This window comes from Corvus brachyrhynchos, unplaced genomic scaffold (genome assembly GCF_000691975.1).
Source record: "Corvus brachyrhynchos isolate BGI_N302 unplaced genomic scaffold, ASM69197v1 scaffold48, whole genome shotgun sequence".
Taxonomy (NCBI): Eukaryota; Metazoa; Chordata; class Aves; order Passeriformes; family Corvidae; genus Corvus; species Corvus brachyrhynchos.
Genome location: NW_008240027.1, coordinates 4,708,239 through 4,733,352, shown reverse-complemented (window position 1 = coordinate 4,733,352; position 25,114 = coordinate 4,708,239). Strand labels below are relative to the sequence as shown.

At 42.0% G+C, this 25,114-nt stretch overlaps 1 protein-coding gene across 10 annotated transcripts in view; it reads left to right on the top strand.

Annotated features, from left to right (window-relative positions):
- Nucleotides 1-25,114, top strand: part of ST3GAL3 (ST3 beta-galactoside alpha-2,3-sialyltransferase 3) — a 186,752-nt gene that overhangs the window by 118,706 nt on the left and 42,932 nt on the right. For all 10 annotated transcript variants that reach the window (XM_017743508.1, XM_017743506.1, XM_017743507.1 and 7 more), the window contains 3 exons: nt 9,257-9,320; nt 17,312-17,407; nt 21,848-22,034. In XM_017743508.1, the coding sequence (XP_017598997.1) occupies nt 9,257-9,320; nt 17,312-17,407; nt 21,848-22,034 (347 nt within the window). The remainder of the gene's footprint in view (nt 1-9,256; nt 9,321-17,311; nt 17,408-21,847; nt 22,035-25,114) is intronic.

The window sequence follows — 25,114 nt, the reverse complement described above, 5'->3', positions numbered from 1 at the left end:
CCTCTGTGTGCAGAGAATAGGGGAAATAATAGGTATGAAGAGGTGTGATTATGTTTTTACACCATGAATGGTCACTACCAGTATCTAGTTCGGCCATTCATGTAACAGTGGCTCTAGGTTTTGCCCAGTGACTTCTGCAGCTGGCTGTGAACCCATGAGATTATATTTCAGAATCTGGATCAAGATTTTTCTGAAGGAAGAATGTCCATGTTGACAAACAGGCCAGTGTCATGTTTGACTGCACTTACTTTTAAAAAATGAGATTGTCTGCCATATCAAACTTGTTGTCTTCTACTGTGGGACTTGACAGAGTCTGGAAACAGGGTTGGCCACTCTAAGTGGTTGGAAACGATGACTCTGTCTCTATTAATAAATAAAGTGGTTGTCCTGTGGTCGTGAACGCTGTTGAGCTCATTGTTCAAACAGATTAACTCCCTGCCCCCCACAAAAATAGAGTGGCTATGTCCAGGCTTCCTATCAAGAAAGGTCAGTGGCCTGTATTAGCCTGTGAATGCGTGAGAATTGTAGAGGAGGATGTTTGTTGGCCCTGGTGAGCACATCTGGGACTGTGCTAACTCTTTAATAGTATGGACTCGAGTAGGACCCTGTGGGCCCATGCCCTGCTGCCAGTGTGTTTACTGGTGTGTTTATAGCCAAAACGTGGAACACGATAAATTGGTCAACTTTCAGAATTGTCAAGAAGATCAAACTGTAACAAGAAGCTGTAACTCTGAAAGCTACAAATGTCAAGGATTCCTGTGGGGGGCAGCTCCAGCTGCTGAGCACCCTCCTGTGTCCCAAGGCTATTGTTTTGGTGTTAACTAGGATGTTGGAGTGCTTCCCATGTTTCACCGTTTGCAAGGGTCTAATTTGCCAGGAATTCTTTCCCAGCACCCACCAAGTCTGCTGTTGCAATATTTTTCATTGAAGAGCAAGGAGACTGCAGCAATCTCAGGCTCTTAGAAGAGTTACATAGAGATTTTTTTAAAATTTAAATTGACATTTCTTCTTTTGGATTTGCACCCTTTCCTAGCAGTGCTTCTGTCAGTGTAATTATGGAGGTATGAACATGCCCGTGCTGTCCATGTAGTTGCAGAGATCCTCTAGCATGTGCACTGCTCTCAGGGTTAAATTTGTCAATGAATAAGCAATGGAAAAATTGTTTATAGTGTTAGTAAGGTTATTAATCCCAGAGGGCCTCCTCCCCGAATTTACCTCTGTAGCTAAAGCAAAAGGAAAGAGTTATTTGGAGAAGGGCAACAAACAAGACTGGAGAAATACCTGACTATTAATAGAATTTCTCAGTACATGCGGTTTGAAGAATATAAAAGGCTTTCATAAGAAAGAGTAGCTAGTATCTGGCATCATCTCTGTGTAATGAGGACGGGAGAGTTGCTGCAGTTTTTTTTTTTTTAACTTAAGTGAAAACATATGGCACAGTATACACTAAAAAACTAAACAGACATGATCTATGTAATATCTCTTCCATGCATTTAGTTAGTAATTGTGTCACTGCTTTGCAGAAATTATAGGTCTTCACTTCTACCTTTGTTCCTGCTCAGCTGTTTTGAGCAGAGAGGCTGTTTTGTTGGCCCTGAATCAGTTTGTCTTTGAAGGTGATAGTTATTTCTTAGGCAGCGGTTCTGTTGTCACCATCTCAGAATTTCCCTCCCATCAGGACACTAGGAAGCAATTTCTTCCCCATGGTGATAAGAGAATCTTAAGACCATGTTTGAAATGCTACAGTTTTATCAAATGTAGTATGAACTACTGGCCAGGAGACTTCATATTTTCGCTTGATACTGGTGGGATGTCTGGAACTGGTGACACATTCAGTGACAAAGGAATTAAGTCTTTGTCTAGACCACCAATGCTAATGGATGTATTGTGCAATGATTAACTGTTCTTATACTTGGTTTTATTTGGATGTTTTCTTTTGTGTCAGTGCTCCTGGGAAGAGCCGTGGTTCAGTGCTGCTCAGCAGTTGTTCAGTAGTCTCATGGGGCAGAGGTCATTCATCTCCAGTGAAAATGTTGAGTTTTCAGGCCTGCAAAAGCTGGCATATCACAGTGGTTTGGGAGAAAATCTCTCTTTTCATGAATGCTCTTTTTTGCATAGCTTTTTCTTTTACATTGACTTTCTTGGCATGAGCAATACTTAATCTCTGAGAAAACATATTTGGTTGGACATGACAAGTGAAATTTCCAGCTGATTCAAAAAAAAAACATTAGAAAAGTAGGTCTTTTCTAACCTAATCTTCTAGCTCTTTGTAGAGATTGGAGTACCACATGCAGACACCTTCCCTGCATTTGACTGGGTCTGAATGAGGCGTTTTCTGCTTTAATTCTCCAACTTTATCCTCATTTTGTTAGTGGCACTCTGTTGTACAGATGATTTTCCTACTACAAGCATTTTTTTGTTCTTCGTGTCTTACTCGTCTAACAAAAAAGCAGAAGCCATCAGTTATATGTATATGTATATATATATATGTATAGCCATTAGTTCTGTTCAGAGTAGGTATTAACAAGATGGTTGTTTCTTCCTGAGTTGGAGGCACATTTCTGAACTAGCTTCCGCTAGAATTTTGCATTTGACCAAAATTGGTAATAGTTGCCATTATCATGTGGGAATATAGATATAAAAATGTTGATGTTCCCCCAGGGAATTTAGCTGATTTCATAGCCTAAAGAAATGAAATGAGAGGTTTGAAGAGGAAAAAAAGCTGTAAGTTTCAGAAGAGGTGGATGGTTAACTTTTCATTACTGAAGAAAGTGTATAAAGGGAAGTTATGTTGTGAATTTTGAAGTTAAATCACTTCTCTTTCTTGAGCTCTCATGATGAAAGTACAACCCTCCAGTGCAGTCCCTTATTTCAATCAAAACCAATGCGTTGCTGTTGAGTGTGCCTAAAGAATAGTCCTGCTCCCAACCCACTGGGAAGGGAAAGGTGCCTCAGGGAGATGCAAACCTTAAGTTTGCAATTAATTGGATGACTCCATATTGGAGTTCTTCACAGAATTCCAATTGCAATTCTTCTTGAATTGCAATTGAAACACGGATATTATTCCTCTCTTCTACTTCCTGGAGAGAGGAGCAGGTCTTCTCTGGCTGTTGTGTTTTGAAGTGTCATTTATTAATGCTTCTGCAAGGATCAGAAGAATTAGGAATCGCTGTAGTAGTTATTGAGTTTTTTGGCCTTGAAGATATTGCCTGGCCACCTGTGAAGGGTTATCAAAAACGTAGAGCCCTCTACAACAACTGTATTTATTTTTCTGCTTGTCTTTAACCAGCACACTGTGAATCTTTCAAGGACTGTTTTTATTTGGCGTGAATTTGCCTCTTTCTATAGACTTTATTGCTTCCTGTGCATTGAACTTGAGTTTAGATCAAAATTGTTAATGCATGGTTATTGCAAAGTGTTGCCCATTTTTTTGCATAATTGTTTTTTAAATTAATGTTCCAACTTTCCAAGCCCTGGGATTATGTTGGGAACTAAGCTTGTATTCTGAAAAAACAAACTCTTGGTTGTGAAGAAAAGCTTGGAAAAAAAAAATCCCCAAAGGCTCCAAAACAACGATGTAAATGAAGAGTCCAAATGTTATGTATTTTATTTATATCTTGTTATAAAAAAAGGCCTTAAGGGCTTTAATGGAGCTTACATTTAATGCATGCCAGGTTCTTCTAAAATTGCTAGGGAGGATACCATGCACATTCAGTCTTTTTTTTTCTTTTGAGTTGTGTCTATGCAACAGTGTATGCCTCTTGTCTTAATGCCATTACAAATCATCAATGGAGATATTGTGAGGAGCGGCAGTTTTATGTCCTGTTGTTAATAAAGTGCATCTCCAGTAAACCACCTAAATCTGGTACAGCTAGTGACCTCAAGAAACCACTCTCTCATATTTACACACAAGTTTTGATCTCAGGATAGACTCCTCAGTTTGTAGTTAGCTGTTTTTGAGAGCCAGTTCATGTCTTTGCAATGCACTGCTAAATGCTGGAATTCTTCATAGCTGCTTTTTCCTGCATTGGCCTCCTAAAGTTAGCTGATCAATAATAAAAAGAAGTGGTGCAGGAAATTTCAGACACATTTTGTACCTGTTGTAATCACTGGATTCCCAGCTTCACAAAGATACAAATAATGTTGATTTGTCTACAGCTGGACATGGTGTTTCTGGGAGAGAGAACAGACCATGTGGTGAGACTTGGGTCCATGGCCTCGTGCTGGGCACCAGGGTGGCAAATCACAGAATGAGTGAGGTTGGAAGGGACCACACTGGGTCATCTGGTCCAACCTCCCTGCTCAAGCAGGGTCATCTCAGAGCACATTGCACAGGATTGCATCCAGACAGCTCTGGAATACCTCCAGTGACAGAGATCCCACACCTTCTCTGGACAGTCTGTTCCAGTGCTCAGTCGCCTGCACAGTGAAGAAGTTCTTCCTTATACTGGGATGGAACTTCCTGTACATCAGTTTCTACGTGTTGCCTCTTGTCCCATTGCTCATCACCACTGAGCAGAGCCTGGTCCATCCTCTGACACCTCCCTTCAGATACTGACATTAATTAGGTCCCTTTTCAGTCTTCTCTTCTTAAGGCTGAACAGGCCCAGCTCCCTCAGTGTTTCCTCATAAGAGAGATGCTCCAGACCCTTCATCATCCTTGTTGCCCTCCACTGGACCTGCTCCAGGAGCTCCATGTCTCTCCTGTCCTGAGGAGCCCAGAACTGGATACAGATACTCCAGATGCAGCCTCACTAGGGCTGAGTAGAGGGGCAGAATCACCTCCCTTGACTTGCTGTAAAGATCATTCCTCAAAAGATGTAAAAACTTTTCTGTTAAAAGTCATTCCTCAACTCCCATATGGAGCAAGACCTTAAAGTAAAAAAGTGCTGAAGGAGAAACTTTATACAGAGCTAAACTTTTGGGTAGTGTATTAAAAAAAGTGTATGTACTGGCTTGTGCTTAGAACTTGTTTGTAAATACTGTGACTTGTTTAATCCATGGCATTGGTAGTGTTTAGTTTACTCTCCCCACAAAGCTGACACACACGTGGCATTCTGTTACCGTGGGACAGGGACCCATGTGCAGAGTCTCCTGGCACACTTTATGGGATGTCAATCAACCTCACTCGAGTCAGTCTATTCCCAAAAGCTGGAGCTGATGCCCAGGACCCTGCAGAAGTGCTGGCTGGAGGAGTGGCACCTGGGTGACCACCTGTGGGGATGGGCACTGGCCGTGGCTCCCAGGGCAAACACGCAGCACTGCAGCAACACGCTGTTCCCTGACCCTGAGGCATGGTATTCACACACTTACTGCTGGCACTAGGGGCCTGTAGACTTGCTGGGTTTTGGGGAAGGTGGCTGGTATAGACAACTTGAAAAATTACAGCCTCTTCTCTTGGCCACTTGAGAGTGCACGAACATCCCAATCTGCCTACTTTCAAGGCAGGCAGAAGGTAGACCCTACGAGACGCCTGCAGTAAGCCCTGTGGACTGGAAAGGCCCCCCTTTTTTTTTTTTTTTTTTTGGTGATACGAGCAAGAAGTTTCTGCATTAGAAACAACAATTTTAAGTGTTGTTGACATTTACAGTGAAGGTCTCCTCCATTCCTTCACATAAATAACAGAGAAAAAGACTAGAATTGAGACTTAGGCTGGTTCTCACTGTGTGGTCACTGTCTGCCTAATTTCTAACTATTTAGTTTTTCCAAATGTCTGAAAATTTCAGGGTCAACCTGAAGTCAAGATGTACTTGGGTTCAGAGAAATCATGCAGTCCTGAGCTGGCTTTTGAATATTCTGATGTTATAAGGCAAAGTTGATAGAATATGTCAAGATAACTCAGGATTCTTAGATAAATGTAGTCAACTCCTGCTCTAGATGGGAGAAAAATGTGCAGAGGCTTCTTGCTTTGTTTTTATAGTGAAAGTGCATGCACAGTGGTTGATAGATGAATGGGTTAAATAATCTCCCACTCTCCCCAATGATCTAAATTCTCCATGACAAGAAAAAAATGTAATAAACAAGCTATGGCTGCAGAAAACTGCAGTAGATTGCTTGCCCTGCTGATGTGTTCATCTAGACAACTCGGTCTTTCTTTTGTCCTTGAAAAATTTCTTTCAGTGCTTGACTTCCAGTCAGTGGCTGTGCACAAATCCTGTTACTTGAACCAGGAAGGAAGTTTTCTTTGCAGTATTTGTTACGTGTACTTGCACCCGTTATTATCACTCAGTATAGAGGTGTATAAGGCAGACTGTGCTCATCACCCTTTTAGTTTCTTACCCTGAAGAGACCATGTCTCATCAATTAACTTGACATAATGCACCTGCTTTTCTGGTGCCCAATTTTCTTTAGTCACAGCCTGGAGGTGAGCCCTGCTTTGTGTCCTGCAGGTCACTGATGTCTGTGATAGTAGTCTTTGCAGTGCTGATTGCAAGTGACCCTCCACCTTGCCCCAGCTATATTAAAAGATCCTGCCAGTGGTTCCTTATTGTTCTTTATTCCTTTGTGGTCTTGTGCAAGGTTGCAGATCAGCCACAGCAGCATCTGCTGATCCGTCAAACCTTTTCCCAGGAAAATACAGAAAATACAGAAACTCCTTCTGGAGGAGGTATTTTCTTTCCATCCTAGTGCCAGAGTCAAGGTGCAAGTGCAAATGCCCACCTCAGCAACAGTGTAGTAGAGTTCCAGCTCACCCAGAAAGATCTAGTGCCTGTCCCCTGTCCCAGCCATTAGCTTTTCCTGTGAGTGCTTGTAGCTCCTGCTCCTGGCAGACCAGGGCTAGACCAGATGAACTTGATGCCATTTTCGTTTCTGCTGTGGGTGAACATTTGACAGTGAAGTACTTTGTCTTTTATTGAGCTTCATTCAGCAGTTTTGAATGGTAACACTGAGATGTGTGCAACTTCCAAACTTTTTGGATACCACTTATTGTTGGATCATGGGGTCTGCTGAAGAGCTATCTCCTATTTGTCCATTCTTAATCTGTACTGAGCGCTCTATATGGTTGTTTGTTTTGCTTTTGTTTGGGAAGCACCTCCATTCCAAACACTGCCATATCCACTCCTAAAGTAGTTTTATTTCATTTGTGAGCATTCACTAAGAAGGTATTGCTAATTATCTGGCAAGATGAGTAAACCAGAATTATGTGAGTGCATTACTCAACTGTATTCTTTTAATGTTCTTTCTAAAATAGTCCATCGGATGATCTCCAAGTAGTGCATGGTGTAACTTGTGGGTGGTAGAGCAAACCTGGCATAACAAAAGCTTGGTAGATGGGAGGTTGCAGCCCTTGACATGCAATCCTTTGATCTCTTCTCTGAGAATGTGGGAAAACAACGTCAGTAATGTATACTGTCCAACAAAAGTCAGTGCGTGGAGCAGGCCAAGGAGAGGACTGTGGCGTGATGCCATTAGAGGTCACAGCAACCTACTGCTGTTATGGCAGATTTAGGGGAATAGCATTCCTGTCAGAGGGGAAGCCTGCTGCCTATGCAGAATATCAAAAGATATTCTTCAGATGAAGGAAAATTAAGCACCACCACTATTTTGTTATCAAAGTTGCTTTTACCCTTAAAAATTCCCTTACTCCACTCCAAGCTATGATGTTCTGAAAGTAATCACTCCCCAGCTTGTAATGGTTGGCAGGGGCTGTCAGTGCTGCCATGTCAAAAACTTCCCCAGGTCTCAAAGTAACTGTCAGAGTTTTCTGTTTATCACCTTTGTGTGTCTCGCCAGCTTGTTGTCAGGTTCAAAGCTCTTTGGCACATGGGCTGCCTTGAGCTCCTGTGTTTATCCCACACATTTGTCCTGTTCCTGAGGAGGACACCTCCTCAGTGGAGAAGAACAGAACTCTTTATTTGAAAGGGTCTTCCCTAACTGTGCTAATTGCAGTAATTAGTGTCTGTAAGGAAAGCTGTTTATGTTCGATGTAAAAAATCACTTGTTGTAATGTTTCTGTATCATTTTTAGTCTTTTGTAAGGAAATGAGACTTATTTGTTCATTTTGACTGGTGCTTCCTAAGAACTTTTGAACTAGTTGACTGATATATTTAAGGATATTAGACGTATCTGCAATCTCCCAAGCAAAGATGGAAGGGGTCTAATTGTTCACAATCTTTTCCAGTATAAATGAAGCTCAGACAAGCCATATTGAAAATCAGGAAAGGGAAGTGATTGAATGTCCATATGGATTGAGGAGAATTCTGAGCTCATGGAAGAGAAATCATTGCAGGTTACCAGATACAAAGTAGCTATATCTGACATATGAAATCCCTGATATGAAAACAGTTAAATAGCAGAAGAGAATTTCAGGGAAATATATCTGTTCGCTTTGGTTTTGTTCTCCTCTTAGGCATCTTCTTAAGACCACAGTTAGAGTCAGGATTTGGAGGCAGATGCACTTTTTGTCAGACCCAGCACAGACATTCTGAAATCACTGGTACATTTGTAAATACAGACTAGCCAGAATATTGCTGCTTCTTGGCCCTGGCCAAGAAGGGTCTTTACCTGGGTCATGGTAAAGGAGTTTGGAGCTTTATGGGGGAGAGAGGTGGAAAAATTAGGGGCAAATGACAAAATGTGAAGGGAAGAAGACTCAAAAATTTCCATAGCTGATAGAATTATTCATATGTAATCATTGTGCTTCTGCAGCTTAATGTGTTTAATTTGTGTGTGTGCCTATGCTTGCATAACTTACACCATCTGGTTGCTGCACCATTCACTGGGTATCACTGTAGGCTGTGGTTCCATGGGCATTTCTTTATGCAATTGTGGTGCTTTAATTGAAGAAAGACAGACTGATGAACCTAAACTGAAAGTAACCTGAAGCATAAAAAGCATCCGTTTTAACCTGGTTTTCTTCCTGTATTCAGTTCACCACTCAGCTGCATAAAAGCTTGTCTGAAGGCACGCAGTGACAGTGATGCTGGCCTTTGCATGTCTGAAGTGTTTGTGAAGCTGCCATCCCAGGGCAGTGGATATGAAATCACTGCTATAAAATGTACAGTGCTTGTTCCCTGTGACACTCTCCGTGCAAGGCAATTACACACTGCACCAGAATTTGGCACATAACACGTCTTTGCAGGCGTGTGTGAAGGTCATTGTCCAGAGAAAATAGGAATACTCAACTTAGTGTTCATTCCTAATGAGAACCTTTCAGTTCCTTCAAGTAACTGCTTCAGAAGCTTTACATCACATAGTTTCTCATTTCCATTAGCAGTGAGAACTTGTTCCTAACATCTTCTTCCTTTCTCCCCAGATAATCTGATCAAAGCCATCCTGTCAGCAACCAAAGATTATCGTCTAACTCCAGCTCTTGACAGGTAAGATGAGACACTCAGAATAGAAGGAGTAGAAGTGATTCTTTTCATATGTCCTAAATAAATTTTGTTAGACATTTTTTGCCGGAAATTACTGCCAATACATTTGGATGTGGATGAGTAAATCAGGAGCTGAAAATGGAGTTCTCTTTATAGTAAATCTGTAGACTCTGGAGACCTCTGTTAAGTCAAACATAAGTAGGAAAAAGCATTTACCTTTTGACTATTTCCTAATCTATTATTTCATATGTTGTTACAAGGTGTCCTCTTGCCCCGTTTTCAAATTAGCTAATAGCAGGTTTTCAATAAACACTTTGCTCTTTTCCAGCCTTTCTGACAGAGCAACAGGATCAAAAGAAACTTTAGAGGGAAAGAAGGGACTGGCTTATTTCAGCAATGTTTTTCACTAATACCTCACTCTCTCAAAGTAGGAATGTTTGGTTGTGTTGACCAAGCCTGTGCTAGGATGAACAGGATAGCAGTCTCCTGGGTCCTGTGGTATTTGAATTGATGCCTTTAGAAGAAGCTCCTGTGATTCTTCAGTCCTGTTTGTAGAGGTTGTTTCTGAAACTCACTGGCATGTTTACATTCAGCTTCCCAATGATAGTCCTTCAGTCCTTTCTGTCCTTGCTTTTCTGTCATTCCTTCCATTTGTCCTGCAGTTTTGGTTTAGTGCCATCTCCCGGATTAGGGGTAGGATTTTTCAGAAGCTGTCAGAGGTTTTTACTGAGACATGATCTCTTTTCAAAGTCCTGATAATAATTCCTTCCAGTAGTATTTGACTCAGGCTAACAACACAGTTCCTGCTTTCTAAACACATGGGTTTTATTTCCTGGCCCAGCTCCCCTTCTGCCCACTTTTCATGACAAATTTCATAAGCTTTTCCAGCCTTTCCATAGGTCTCCACATCTCTCATGCTGATTGTAGAGCTTGCCTGATGTAGCTGGGAGTTACTCTCTGTGTGAAAGTTTATTCTTAGTCTTGCACAGTCGATGTGCTAATTTAGGTTTCTTTGAAGTTTGCCTTGCCTCACAGCAGTGCCAGATAGGGTTAGCCTTCAGATTTTGGATTAATTTGAGAAATTATGTCCAGAAGGTAAAACCCTTTTACAAATGACCTTCTTACAGATTTTGCACACAACTGAGTCTCATCCATCTGGGGTTTATCTCAGTTCTGGTTGGAGAGTTAAGATTTTAATCTGTTGAAAAATCCACATATAGACTCTTTCAGAAGGTTGCTCGTAGGAAATTAGTGTTAATGACAGAGGGCAGGTGGAAGATTCTTGCAGTGAAGGTTAATGTAATTGTGACCCTTGCTGCTCACCTGTTTTGTGAGGAGTAGAATGTTTCAGGTTTTTTAAAAGTAGTTTTGCAGGAGATTCTGAAACATAACCACTCTAGCATGAGCTGCTCACCTTGGTTTGTGCTCTTTATAATGGGTTTGGTGCAGATATAGGAAAGATCTAACACTCAAGCCCCATGAAATGTATGCAAAGTCCCTGAGATACCAAGTGCAAATGAGACCTCAGGAACAGGGTAGTATTTCTGTGGTATTCCAGTAACAAGGTTTGGTGGTGTGTAAACACACAGATATCTGGGGGAAGTACTGTTTCCTTGGGAATTATTGTGATAAATCTGTATCAGTGGATGTTGGTTGTGTAGTACATGTGCCTCACAGTCAAGTACCTCCCAAACCCCTTCCACGTGAGCAGGTCTTAGGAAGGATAAAAATGGAAGTGTGTGTGAGAGAAAGGGACAAGAAAGCTTGGGATAGCAAGCTGCAAGGTGAGAGCCTAAAGGAGAAGGTGGATGGAATTGCAACAGAAGAGTTATTAGGAGAAAGAGCTTGGGAACTGTCAGAGGTGTTAAGGCTGCCACAGTGCTGCTCTAGGACACCAGCTTGTTGAGTAGGGCACAGATGAAGACTTGGGTATGGTTCCAGAAATGTTCTTCAGCTGTGGTCCTCACTGAATTCCAGTGCTGGCAGCAATGGGTATCTGCCATTTTGGATTCCTGAAAAGTTGATGGAGCAGACTGGTGGAGGAAGGTTAGCTCCTTCCTCATCTTGTCTCAAGCTCCAAGTATATCCTAACAGTTACTCTCCATGGCAGCCCCAGGGTGCTGGGAGCAGAGCCTTGAATTTGGCTACTCCCTTCCTGCTCACTGGTCAAGCAGAAAGTCCAGACCTCTCCCCTTTGCTCAACACCATGGAGCAGCTGGAGAAGGCCTGACTTTAGGGACCGTGAAAGATCCCTTCCAACCCAAACTGTTCTTGGTTCTATGATAAAGGACTGAGTAAATGTCTTATTGTGGAAGACCTAGATAAGAGACCCAACTCAAGTCTGTGAGGTACAAGGGGTCATGTTTGGGAGATCTTGTGAAGCCTTCCACTTGTAGGCTCTCAGAAGTCTAGTGGGCTGATTCTAGAAGCATGAAAAAGGCTCCAGGTTCACCCTCTTTTCAGCAAGGAGTTACACCAACATTTTCTCTGTTGGCAAAGCCAGTCTAAGAAGCCATATTTGCTGCTGCTGCTGCCCTTCTCCTTGTGCTGCTGCTGTTGTTTGAAAAGGGACTTTAAAGTGGATCAGTGAGATGATCCAGTTTATGAGTTTTTGTCTCAACCCAGGTTATTCCAATGACTTCATTTCCAGAGCTCCCTGTCCACTGAGAGTGTGGGCACAGAGCAGAAGTGGCAGCAGGTGAGGCAGAGACTGGAATGGGTGGGGAGGGTGAGCACTGCCCAGCCAACTGGAATAAGTGTTCGTGTAACTATACACTGGAGGCAGCTTTCCCAGGGGAAGGGTGGGAGAGGCAGGAAAGGTGAGGTCAGAGCAGTACATGAGAGCATAGGAAGGAAAGAGAGGATTAGAGTTGTATGGTGGAGGATCTCTACACCAAGCCTTTGGTCTTGTTCCTACCCAAGCTTCTCCTTTTCTGCCCTCCTTCACAAAGCTGATCCTTGAGAGGTTGCATTCACTTGCCTCTTATAAGCCCTGGAAATTAACTTGTTTGTTTGATTATCCCTGTGCTAAAGGGCATCCTGATGCACCTTTCCTGACACAATGTACTGACATGGTGCTGAAATGAGGCAAACGTGATCCTTCCGGGTGTGCATGCACTTTTCATCATCCCACAGCAGCTTTGCCAACTCACTTCAACTAATCCCTCCATTGTGTTGTAACTAGCAGCAGCTGGAGGGCATGTGAACAAAGGCTGTGGTTCACACCTGTAACACCACGTACCTGGTGCCCTGCTTTATTCATGACTCCTTATTACAGCACTGTTGTGTTGAACAGTAACCTGCTCCTGCTCCAGGGCAGGGGGTAGGTGAAGCTGCAGTGGCTGAAGCTGCAGTGGCATTTGGGAGGGTAGTTACAACTCATCCCTGAGCTTGTCTGGAAAAGACTGGAGATCCAGGAACTTTCTCTAGAACCACTGACCTCTTCCTTCAGAGCTGGCATGTCTTTCTCCCTAACACAGGTGTTGGTGGGCCTCATCTTTGAAACTTCTTGCCCTCCGTTGGCTTTTCCAGGCCCACTGACATTAATGACATTTTCACTGCTTGATTTAGTGACTCCTCCAGTGGCCTGTCCCTCACTCTGCAAATGGATCAGGGCTTGATTTCTAATTCCACAGCCCATCTGCTGGCTGGACTTCAGTGGATTTTTGGGTTACCTCTCTGTGGTGATGACATGTAAATTTCCTATGTAAAGACATAAATATAAAAACCTGACTGACCTTTTTTGTATTGCCTCCAGGTGGTAATGAAAGAAAACTGAGAGTTTGAGTTATAACTATCACAGTCTTTACTAATGCAGTATATTACCTGAACAAGTGAGGAAGGAATTTGATAGAGCAAGAGAGGTGAGTGTGTCCATCTGGTTCAGGTTGATAGCACCCATTTAAGTAACAGCAGCCAGATCAAACCAGAATATGCTAAGCCTCCTTAAGCACCAGCTAGCCTAAAGATGTATTTTTAAATTATTCTGTTATATCTTTCCTCAAAGCCTCCCATTCCAAAATTGCGTAAAGAAAGGCTTTTTCTCCCCGATAAATCCCTGAAGCACTTCGATAAGAGAGGAAGGGGAAGTAGGAATTGCTACAACACATACATGTGTTTACAATGGTATATTGTTCAAGAAAATCTGCATGAATCCTGCTTTTGGTGTAGATGAACTCAACCTTGGAGTGTCTGTGTCAAGAGTCTGTACATCTGGCTGCAGCTCCCAGCTTAGGGCTTTAGGGAGTATCTGTTGTGGAAAGTCCATGACCATCCTTCATACCACCCTGGTAGCAAACTGAAACATGGGCTGTGTCTGATGTGTTCAGTCCTTGAGCTCTTCTGGAAAAGAAATAGAGCTTTGACATACTGTGTAAACAAGCACAAAGGTGTTTGCACGCTTCTTTGTGGAGAAACAATTGAGCTGTAACCGATGCTGCTTGCACTGTGTGTTTCTTCACCCAGAAACTTGCCTGGAGCCAGCAATGACTATGCAGGTTTCCCATGCTTAGGCACCATCAGTAGACAGAGTACATTTGAAAGAAATTTAAGCTGTTAGAAGATCAAAGATGAGACCTTAGGGTCAGATAGTTACTAATGAAAAATCTTATCTGCAGACTTAAGGAAAAAGGAGAATGCATTTAAATATGTCAGAACCATGAGGGTAGAAGAGTGGTTCAGATATGAAGCTGGGCAAAAGTGATTAACCTATCAGTTACAGTGAGTAAAGGCAGATCTATTCAGTTAAGTATTTGTTTCACTTTTGGGGGTAAAGATAGAAAGATGTCTCATTTTACAGCAACAATGAAATACTTTGTGAATTTTTTATTAGTAACTACAAGGATATTAAAGGACAATTGTATGTATTTTTAAGTCAGTAAGCACTGAAGAGTGTTTAAAGAGTTAACTAAAGAATTATTTTTGTTATTACTGTTTGTTTTTTAGCCCTTCTTGAAATGTTTGATAGATCAGCAAATGTTGTGCTATTCCTGGAGAAATATGGGAGATAATAAAGAGATGGTTGTAAGTTGATTAGTTTGGTTTTGCAGGAGAATCCTGCAGAGGACAGAGCTAGGATGGTGGCATAACTGATGTTATGTTACTTTGGATTTGTGGAAATGAAATCTTGCCATATAGAGGATGTATTTTTTGGATGAACTAGAAGCTTGAATGATAAAGGTAATCTCTTAGAGGCACACATTAGTTATTTGTCTCAGTCCATTATGTTCTGATTCTGTACTACACCACTTAGAGGTATCCTTTTTAGAGCTAGGATATGTTACACAGCTTTAAAAAGTTATTGTCAGAGTTGATAATTAATCCTTTAGTGACACCTCTTGTGTAATCCTGCTGGCAGGTGTTCACAGGGGCTAAAACCAGTCTGGAGTAAATGTGAAATTACACTAAGAAAATTTGCCAGAACCAAAGACTGGGAAAGTAAGGAGTAGAAGGGCCAGGTCAGTCTTAGCTGTTTTGTTGCATCCTTCACTGGAGTCAAATCAAAAATCAGACATCACAGAGGTAACAATGCAAGTCATGTTTACAAGATGAAGATTATATTCTGCAAACCAATGACTGTAAGAAGAGGATTGGAATGATATAAGTAAAATCTCTGTGTAAAAGGTACTCTGCCTTGAGCAGCATTAGCTCTGCATGCCGATCTTTCCAGAATCAGTACTTTGGAGATCTGGAGAGAAGTTGAGAATTGTTCAGGGAGGTACTGCAAGAGTGACTCAAGACCTAGAAGAGCTGCTATACTGTGCAAGATGTGATGAGCTCACTCCAGTTTATATGGTCAATAGAAGATTACGAGTGGGCTTTAATCAGTCTGTGAGTCCTGTGTGGGAACTGGGCCATGAAGCTGCTGCAATAGCTTAGGCTGGTGGAACTGGTTCTTTTATCTCTTGTGCAGCAGTTCATGCTCACCAGTCTGTCCTGTGAGAGGAAAATGTTTATACACAGTGCTTTGTCAGCAAGTGGATCTTATGCAGATGTGGAAGGGACTACTGACAGTAGATGGTGCTTTAATTTAGCAGAAAAGCGAAGAAAGCGATTAAGTGGTTTGAAGATGAAACAAGAAGATCTGTATTCAGAATTGCTAACAACATCCTAACAGTAAGAGGATAGAGTGGAGTGCCTGGAGCTTGCAGCATTTGGATTTCAGCATGGTATTCTTCAAAACAGAAAATTCAGAGTCATAGCTGAGAGACAGCTGAGTAGAGAAATTACAGCATTTCACCCAGCAGTCTGTTGTTCAGGCGGCCAAACTTTCCTGTCATAATCATCAAAAGAGTGTATTTCCATCTGAAATGTCACTTGGCCAGAACCGAACTATGTCCTTCTCCCTCCTGCAGCACCTTTTCCTTAAAGGTTTTGACAAAGCTGTTACCATCTTTGTCACTTGCTTTGGTGTACTTGGGGCTGACTCTTCCTTCCCTCTTTGTCACAATATACTGCCTGAACCAGTTCTTGTGTCTGATTTCTCCTTGTTGCCAGAGCTGTATTTTTTTTTTTTTTTTTTTTTTTTTCCCTCATGTTTAAAAGTCTTTTTCTGACCGAACTATGTCCTTCTCCCTCCTGCAGCACCTTTTCCTTAAAGGTTTTGACAAAGCTGTTACCATCTTTGTCACTTGCTTTGGTGTACTTGGGGCTGACTCTTCCTTCCCTCTTTGTCACAATATACTGCCTGAACCAGTTCTTGTGTCTGATTTCTCCTTGTTGCCAGAGCTGTATTTTTTTTTTTTTTTTTTGCTATGCCATCATGTATAAAAGTCTTTCTCTGTTGTGGTTTGATTATCACAAACACACTTCTTCAGCCCTTGGGGACACTGGGCTAATATGTCCATCTGCTTGAGGAAGTTTTTTCTTTTGGAAAGGCTCGGATCTTGCAGTGGAACTTTATCTGGGCAGGGGAAGCTGTTCCTGAGCATTTCTTGGTGCTGTTAATTCTGCACGTGTCTCCAGCTAATGGCTCTGTCAGCAGAGTGACCTTCAGTGGTTTAGCTCAGTCTTTTGAGTGCACTCCAGCTCTGCTCTGCAAAAAAGGGATCCCACATAAGTAGAGTTTTCCTCACGCTGGCTCTTTAGACTTACCACAGAGAGGACGGCCTAGAAGCGACCAGTTGACTGTGCCTGCAACTAGGAAGGCTGCCTAGCTCAGGAATCTGCTCCAAACAACTGATTGCCTTGGACCCTTTCCGAAAAAGACTCTGCAGACACGTATTCCTTCAGTGAACTACCAGAGATGGAGGCATGTTGCCAGAAGAGCCAGCTGCATTTGGGATTAGATGGCTGGAAAGAAGTCCTTTCTCTGTCTTCAAAACAAAATCGCTTTTTAACATCTGCTGCAGAGAGTTCTCGTGACTCGGGGTTCCACTAGAAGCTGTTCTCTTCCCTCTCTTTCCTGTTTCTTTGTTAATTAAGGTTATTTTCCTTCCTCACCTATTGTGTCTCCATATATGTTTCCGACTGGACAGGCATGCGTTTGTGGGTCTTTCTTTCTCTGAATTTAATGTTTTTCTGTCTCTTGAAGTCTCACGATAGCAGCAGCAATTTTGCTCTCAGCAAGGTGAGCACACCCCAGATAACCTGGCAAGATCTTCCTGCACTCATAAAATTGCTTGGAGAGAAGACTTCCTCACTAAGCCTTTGGTTTATTGTTATTTCAGTGCTGAATGAATAATGAGACGGTTTAAGTAAACAGATGGGTTTGATTCAAGCCCATCAGACCAGGGGTGTGGGGGAGAGGAGCTGCTTGTCCTGACAGCTCATCTCATTAGGCCACACGTGGTGCGAGGTGTTGAAAGCGGTTTATCACGTGTAATGCCTGGGCATGATGAGGTGAGCTGGGGATCAAGTGTATCTCTGTCTCCCTCTTAGTTCTTGGTATTTACAGAGGTTTCCTGTAGTTTTCAGATGCGTGCAAACTAAATATGTACTCTCTGCGTGTTTGAAGTTCTGTTACAAAAATCGCCTCTCTCCTCTGTTTCTTCCAGTCTCAGCTGCCGGCGATGTATTATTGTGGGAAATGGTGGAGTACTTGCAAATAAGTCACTGGGATTAAAAATTGATGACTATGATGTTGTTATCAGGTGAGTCTTTGGCATTACAGTTTTCTTGTCACATATTCAGTTTCTGTATCAGTTCACTTGTTGTGCAGGCAAACTTTAACCTGTACTAGTGACAATATCCATTTGTATGGAAGCATTAACTTACAGGGAGAGGAAAAATAGATCTGAGCTTTAAAAGGTTTGTTATAAATGATGATCACATCAAAGGGTAAAGGCACTCCTCAATCTTTCTGTTTTCCACAGCTTCTTGGGAATATGGTCTTTTGTATGATATAACTTGAACCTTCCTTTCATAGCTCCTTTCTAAAAGCTGCTGCTTTTGTGATGCCCTTAGGTGGTGAAGCAGTAACTCACACTGTTGGATCTGCTCCCAGATATATCCCCTACGTAGCTCAGGGGAGTATTATTGGTCATACACATGTAGCATTCCCCAGGAACTACACCTCACAGTCAGGATGGGCAGGACTAAGAATGGTGCAGCATAGGATGTTAGGAAGCAGGAAGCCTCTATGAGAGAGGACCCAGTAGTGATTAAACACCTGTAAGTGTGCCCTAGAAACTGGCAATACTTTGGCTCTGTGTCACTGCAGATGACAATGTTGAATAAGGGAGCAGAAGCAGAGTGGTGGGAGTGCAAAGGACCACAGTCAAAGTTAGGACTTCTTGCTTTTGCAGAGGACGTGGATCATCACCATCTCAGAATGCCTGAAAAACGTGCTGATATGTGAAATCACAGGTCTAGTCATAACTCTTAGTAATAAATCTGTCAAGTCAGGGAGGCGTTCTGGGTGACTGGAGATTAACAAACATAATACCTGTACTAATGGAGAGTGAGAGAGTGTGTGTAGGAGGGAGGGAGGATGTGCTCTAGGGAACTATAGACCCATTAGTCTGACCTGAAAAAAAAAAACTGCAGAGTTTTTCAGCAGGTTTTGAGTCATGAGTAACAAAATATTATGATGGTAAATAATAAAAGTGGGATAAACTTCAATGTAAGTTTATAAAACTGGTTTAACATAGTCTAAGTTGGTATTTTTTTCCTTAGTAAGATAACTGATTTCATATTAAAGGAAATGTATCTGATACAATCTCTCTCAACTTTGGTCAACTTTAAGATGTGGTGCCAAATAGCAAATTCTTAGCTATGGTAGAAGAAAGAAAGAGATTAATACAAGAATTTAAGACAGGCATTAATTGTCACAGTCTCTATTCTCTCCCATGTGTCAGGAAAGAATAGAAAATACAGAAAGAAATAAACATCCTCTAACTCTGGACAAAAAGACCAAGAAGATCCTTTTCAGTCTTTGGTTCCTGTGAATGGTTCCCTGCTTCTCCATCAGTGTGCTGGACACGGGGATGTCTGTTCAGAACAAGACAAAATTTTTACAGCCTTCTCCTAGTTCATCCCACTATCAATTGCTAACAAAGAGCTCTTACTACTTGTCATAGTCAGGTGACTTGTAGTTATTTCAGCTGAATTAAAGTGCGGTTATAGCCTTTCCTTGGGCTCAGATTGTTCAAAAAGTAGCAAAAGGATGGTTTCAATCCATCTGGACTAAGCCACCCACTAAGATTTACATCAGAAAGTTCCACTATTTAATTTCCAAATGAAAAGTTCAACTTCTTCTCTCCACATCAGTAAATCTATGTCAGTTTGCAAGCTGAGAGGATAAGAGGGCAGCTAAGCACCTGTGCTGTTGGTGGGATGGATAAAGGAGAGAGAAGTCAACTGTAAAGGTTAAATGAAGCCAGGTGCTTGGATATGTATCCAACTGCTTGCTTTATTCCTGTGGAAGCTGGGGAAGTCCCTTGTATTATAACATCCTTTTTCATACACTGCAGAACTCCTTTGAAGGATGATATTTGGGACCTAGGGAGTGAATTTTAAGTGAAAAAATGTGGTACATTTGTGGACAAAGGAGTGATCCAGCAGTATGTGGAGTTCTTTGATGCCTCATGTGTTACCACGTGAGGATTGCTAATTGCAGCAAGAAATTTTGTTCTTGTGGTGAAGGTAGTCCAATTCAGTTTTGTCAGTTCTAAAAGGGCTTGGAGTGAGTTGCTGTTTTTCTTTAACTAGACATTATCAGGTTTCAGTGCAGATGTTATTCCCAGCTGTCACACTGTTTACCTGGCAGGACTTCTTGCAGCAGTCAGTCATCCAGGCTCTGAAATGCCTCCTTAGAATGGATTGCAGACAGGGCAAAAATAAGCGTGTATCAGAAATTCCTGTTTAGAACCAGGTAGGGATTCACCTGATGGTGAAACTTGAGTGGTATCTGAAAGGATCTTCATGGTGCCAAGTTTAGGAGTTAGTGTCTCTAAGCTCCATCTGTAATCAGCGAACATAGAGAGAAAAACACTCTGAAACTTCCTGTGGAGAAAACTGCCTGTCCATGGGCAGTACAAGGAGGCCTGACATCCTAACTGAGGTTTTCCAAGATTTAACTGTATTTCTAACCACCAGTGCATTCTGCCTGGGAAGGGGTTTGAGGTGTGGAGTCTGCACCTTCGTGGACATGGGCTGTGGCTGCCAGAACTTTTCCTGCTCCATTGTCCACGCTGCCCTCGGGGCACTGCCCCTGGGCCTTGATGGTGCTGGCTCCATCACTGTGGCTCCATCAGCAGTTCACTCTCTCCTTTGCTGGAGACCTGAGTTCATCTCACCTGGGGAAATGGTTTGATTTATGTCCTGTCTAGAAACAAAGTAGGGTTCCCAAGTTTTGGGAGTGTTAACAAAGTAAGCAGCAAAACAGTGAACCCAGCAGTTGGGGATGGGAAAAACCCTGCCAAAGAGCTGCACACTGACATTTGAGACAACTGCAGACACCTCCTCATCCTAAAGAAAACAAATGAAAATATGTAAAACTAGCTTTCTTTGCATAGTATTCATAGTATTTATAGTGTTGGTAGTATTCTGTTACCCTTAGAGCTGCATGCTTTTGCTTTATATAAGGTCATCCACCCCAAAGAGACACAACACCTTAAAGTTTAAATACTGCCCACAGAAAAAGTGACTGATGTGTGACTGTGCCGTCAGCAACAGAGGAAAAAGCAAGGGACCAGGCTGGCTGGGAGCATTGTACTCAGGTCTAGTTACCTCAAAGTCAGGCTACAAAGCAAGGGTTTATAAACCATGGAAAAAGACATCATCTGCTGTATAAATTGTGGTGGTGCTGATTCTTAAGTTTTTTGCCTTTAATGTTTTATTCCTGGTGATAAAGTAAGTCTTTTTGCTAAAAATGCATAAGAATGTATTCCTCTAGATTTTGAATGTAATTTCAGATTTTGTAGAGATTTTTCTTCTGCTAAAAGTTTTCCAATGTAAAATGCTTACCCCGGCTGGAAGAGACAAATCCAGATTCTCATTAACATTCCTACATGGCAAAATTTGCAGTCTATAAGCACTTTCCAGTGTACTGAACTACACCAAGTCAAGAATGTTGCAATAATTCAAGCAAGCAATGCTGTGCCATCAGAGGCTGCTGTTTGATGTCAGCAAGAGTTGTATTCCAAGTTACATGAAATTTCCTCAGCTTTGGGTTTTTAGTTTTGAATTGAAGTTCTGAAAACTTTAATGTCATGAAAGTCATCATTGCTGTTCATGCCAGAGCAGTTCACTTTTCCAAGGGAAAAAACTTTATTCCTGAGAAATATTTTAACAAAAACACAGCTAAATACATAGCATCTCCTTAGAAATCAGTATCCCTAAGAGAAAAGCTGTGCAACTGCTTGAGTGTTTTCAGAGTGGGATGCACTTCCACTGCAGAAACTCCGTGGAGTCAGTGAGACTGCAGTGGTGCTGAGCCTTGTCCTGGCTCAACCTCCTCCTTTGTGCTGGCATTGCAAGGCAGCTCACCCTCCAGATGGGCCAGTTTGGGGATTTAAACCAGGTGCAGATTGTTTCTTCGGGATTTTTTTGAGAATTATTAGTTGGCTTATTTCCCTAAGTGGCCTCACTGCAGGCAAATTGAGCAGTGTAAACTCTGGACTGGGGTTGGAGAATGAGACATGTTTCAGTTTGTTTAAACTGATGTGGAACTGCATCATCTCTTTCAGCACAGTCTTGCAGAACCCAAGTAACACATCACAGGAGCAACGGGCTGTTAAAATACTAATGCTTAGTTTGTTACTCTAAATTTGCAAGGACAATATTTTTCACTTTCCTTTTCCAAAGCCTCCAACCCTATTTAAATCACAGGAGTGGATATGCAGAAATGGTTTGCATTATATTCAATGACAGAATTTAAGTAACTTCTCATTAAGCTGTTGTCACTTGGTACAAACCTCCGTAAGTGTTTGTGATTAAGAACTGCAAGAGTTAACATTTGCTACTGTAGCAGCTGCTACAGGGAGCTCTTGCCCAGCGGTGATTGCTGTGTCATCAACACACAGGAGTGTAAGTGGGAATCTGAGTGTAAGTGGGAATCCGTGACAGTGTCTTCTCTGGTTGCCCTGCAGGCTGAACTCGGCTCCAGTGAAAGGCTTTGAAAAAGATGTGGGTGGCAAGACAACACTCCGGATCACATATCCTGAAGGTGCAATCCAGAAAATGGAGCAGTACGAGAAGGATTCCCTGTTTGTTCTGGCAGGATTCAAATGGCAGGATTTCAAGTGGCTGAAATACATTGTTTACAAGGAGAAAGTGGTAAGAACACTGTCAGCTGACACTGTGAAGGTCACCTAATTAATAATGGTGGGCAAATATTATGTCACCATCAAACTTGCCACATTTTTGTCTGAGGAGAGTTCCACTGTGTGTCCTGCTGCATTTAAGTGAAGACTTCCTTTACCTACACGGACTTCAGCTTTAATTAAATATGTTTTACAAAGACATCTGTCTGTAATCTGTGTTGCATCACAGATGAGGCTTGCTATTCAAGATTGTTAGTGTGTACTATGAACAATTAAATTAATTTTTAGTTATCTTAAAACGTATTTTAAAGGACCAGCTTTTGCATGGATTTTATGGACTCTTAGGATATAAGAGCAGAGGAAGGAAAAGAGCAATGGTAAGGGGAAGAAAACGGAGTTTGGGGACAAAGATGTGATGTCACAGGAGGGGAAGAGGAGACAGGAGACAGCAGCAGCACAGCAGCACAACTTGTTGAAAAGGCTACAATCAGACTTAATGTGACCTCCTGAATAGCACGAGCCATTATATTTTGCTCAGTTACTGAGATTCATGATTTGTGTTTGGTTAAAGTGTCATCCAGAACAGTATCAAGTCTCATTTTAAAACACTGAAATGGTGAATACACTGCTTTCCCTATGTAAACATTTTACCCCCTCATTTGCATGAGTGCCCTTCTGAAGCACCATGGACCTGTTAATAGTCAGGGTTGCTCTCTGTAATTTACCTACCCCGAATGGAATCAGGTTGAATGACTTCTCATTCAGTGGATTGTTTGTCTGTGTCAGGAAATCCCGAATAAATAGTGGGTATAGTTCTTGTTTTACAAATCTTATATATCAGTTTTCAAATGTTGCTTAATGACTTTTCAGCAAATAACAAGACAAATGGATTAGCATTCAGGAGATGGCATATTATATTGTGTGTTTAGAGACAGAGAGAGGAGGTTGGCAGCTCATCACTTACAGAACGAAACAGTCTGGGAATATAATTGTATACGCTTGTTACAGAGATGGCCTTAAGGGCTCATACTTTGCTCTTGTCTAACACTGGCACCAACTTGCAATTATTTTCTTGCTACCAGACAGATGAAGTTACCTGTCAGCCTCTGGGCAAGCACAAGTGGGCTTTTGTAACATGAATAATTGAGTCAAATGTAATTTTCTTTGCTTTGTGTCAGGCTCTTGTTCCTCATTCAGGGAAAGGGAAAGCCCTGGAAGTGTCAGTGCCCTGCAACCTGAATGCAGTTGCAAGGACTCCTAGCGTTTAGCTGGAAGTTCAAAGGATGGGTTGATTTACTTCAAAACAAATTGAATTTCCACCTGCTGCTTGCTGTCAAGTCATCATCACTAGATTCTTGTGTGGTATTCCCTGCTCTTGGAAAGATGCAGCAAATAGTCTGTCAAAACTTGCTATACTGGGGAGAGTGATTGCAGTTCTCTTAACTGAGTGCTTCAGTGCCCAGCTTGGCAGAGAGCAGAAAGAACTTGAGCTTTGTGCATTACTTCAGTGTTCTTGTGATTGGCTCCTTACCCTTCAGTTCTTCAGAATAAACACTCTGGGGTTTTTTCAGTTCTTTTAGGTGATGTTTTCCAGATCTCTTAATTCCTGTTGCTCTTTTGAATGCTTGTAGTTAATTCATTTTTTTCTTAAAGAGCAGTGCCCAAAAATGTACAGACTACAGCAAAAAGGAGGAGCAAAGAGATAATTAATTAACCTCACAGTTCTCACTCTTTATATATCTGATGTTTCAATGGCCTTTTCCACAGTGGCATGGAACTGAAGGTGATCACCGGGTTCCTGGAGACTCCAGGTAGCAGGAAGAATTGGAGAGCAGCCACTTCCCCCACTCCACACCCTGTGCTTGTGCTGTTGGCTTCTCGTGCCAAAGAGCAGCACTGTGTACTTGTCCCTACTGATCCTTTCTTCCAGAACGCTCCTCCAGATTGCCAAGTTCCTTTGGCAGAGCTTCCCAGCATACCTGCCATTCTTTCCAGATTTATGTCCTCTGCAATTTAATAAACATACTTTTTACTCCATCATCCAGGTTGATAATGATAACACTAAACAATGCTGGTTCCTAGGCAGACCCCAAAGTATCAACATCCTTCCATTTCTAGAGTGAGCCCACTGAGAACTCCTCGATAGCTTTTTGGCCACTTCCGAGCTTGTATCACAGTCGTATCATCAATAACATTTTTGGCATGTTTGTGAAAGTAATCTGTCAGAAGCATTACTGAATTCCAGTTCATGTCTTGCTTCTCCCTGACAGTAATTTTTCATCTGTATAAAAATTTTTTGTAAAAAATGATTTGCTCTTGACAAATCCACCTGGGTTGCTACTCAGTCTGCTATTTTTTTTCAGGTGCTTAAAAATAATTAATCCTGCTATTCTGGGAATTGAAATAATAATTCAACTCTCTTCCCTTTCTTGCCTTATTAAGGCTAGGCACTACTTTTGTCCATTTTTCAATCCTTTGACCCCCTACCTGTTCTACACAAGCTCCCAAGGGGAATCAATGTTAGTTGTTGAGGCTGCTGAGCCAGTTTGTGGAGTAGTTTAGGATGCAGCCCAGGTGACTGGAAAACATCTGTCTTGTGCTCTCTAGTCTTATTTCTCTCTATTTGAGGCTGAGATCTTGCTGTCACTGGCTTTAGCTGCAAGTGGGTGGCTTGCACAGCTGCTTTTTCTAGAGGAAACCAATGTAGAAAGTGCTGTCTCTTAGATAGGAATTACTCAAGAGAAAACTAGCAGTGCTAAGGGAATAGCACGCAGGCGTGTTTGTTCTAGTAGTGAGTGTTAGTATTTTCATCAGTGTGTGGTAAGTTCAAAATGACAAATGCCTGCCCAGTGCTCTCTGTTAGGATCTTGTTTCTCTCTCAGCTGCTTTTCCAGAGAAAGGGGAGTTTCTTAGTTTCCTGGGTTTATCTAGAGGCACGACCTGAGAGATTTGTATGCCACAGCTTCTTATTCCTTATCTGACATGTCCCTCTGCAAGACTTCCTCCCTGTTGCAAACCAGTGGTTACAGTCAGGAGTCTGACCTCAGGATGGAGAAAGGGAAAATGGAAGCACCCTGCTGCACAACTGCTGTG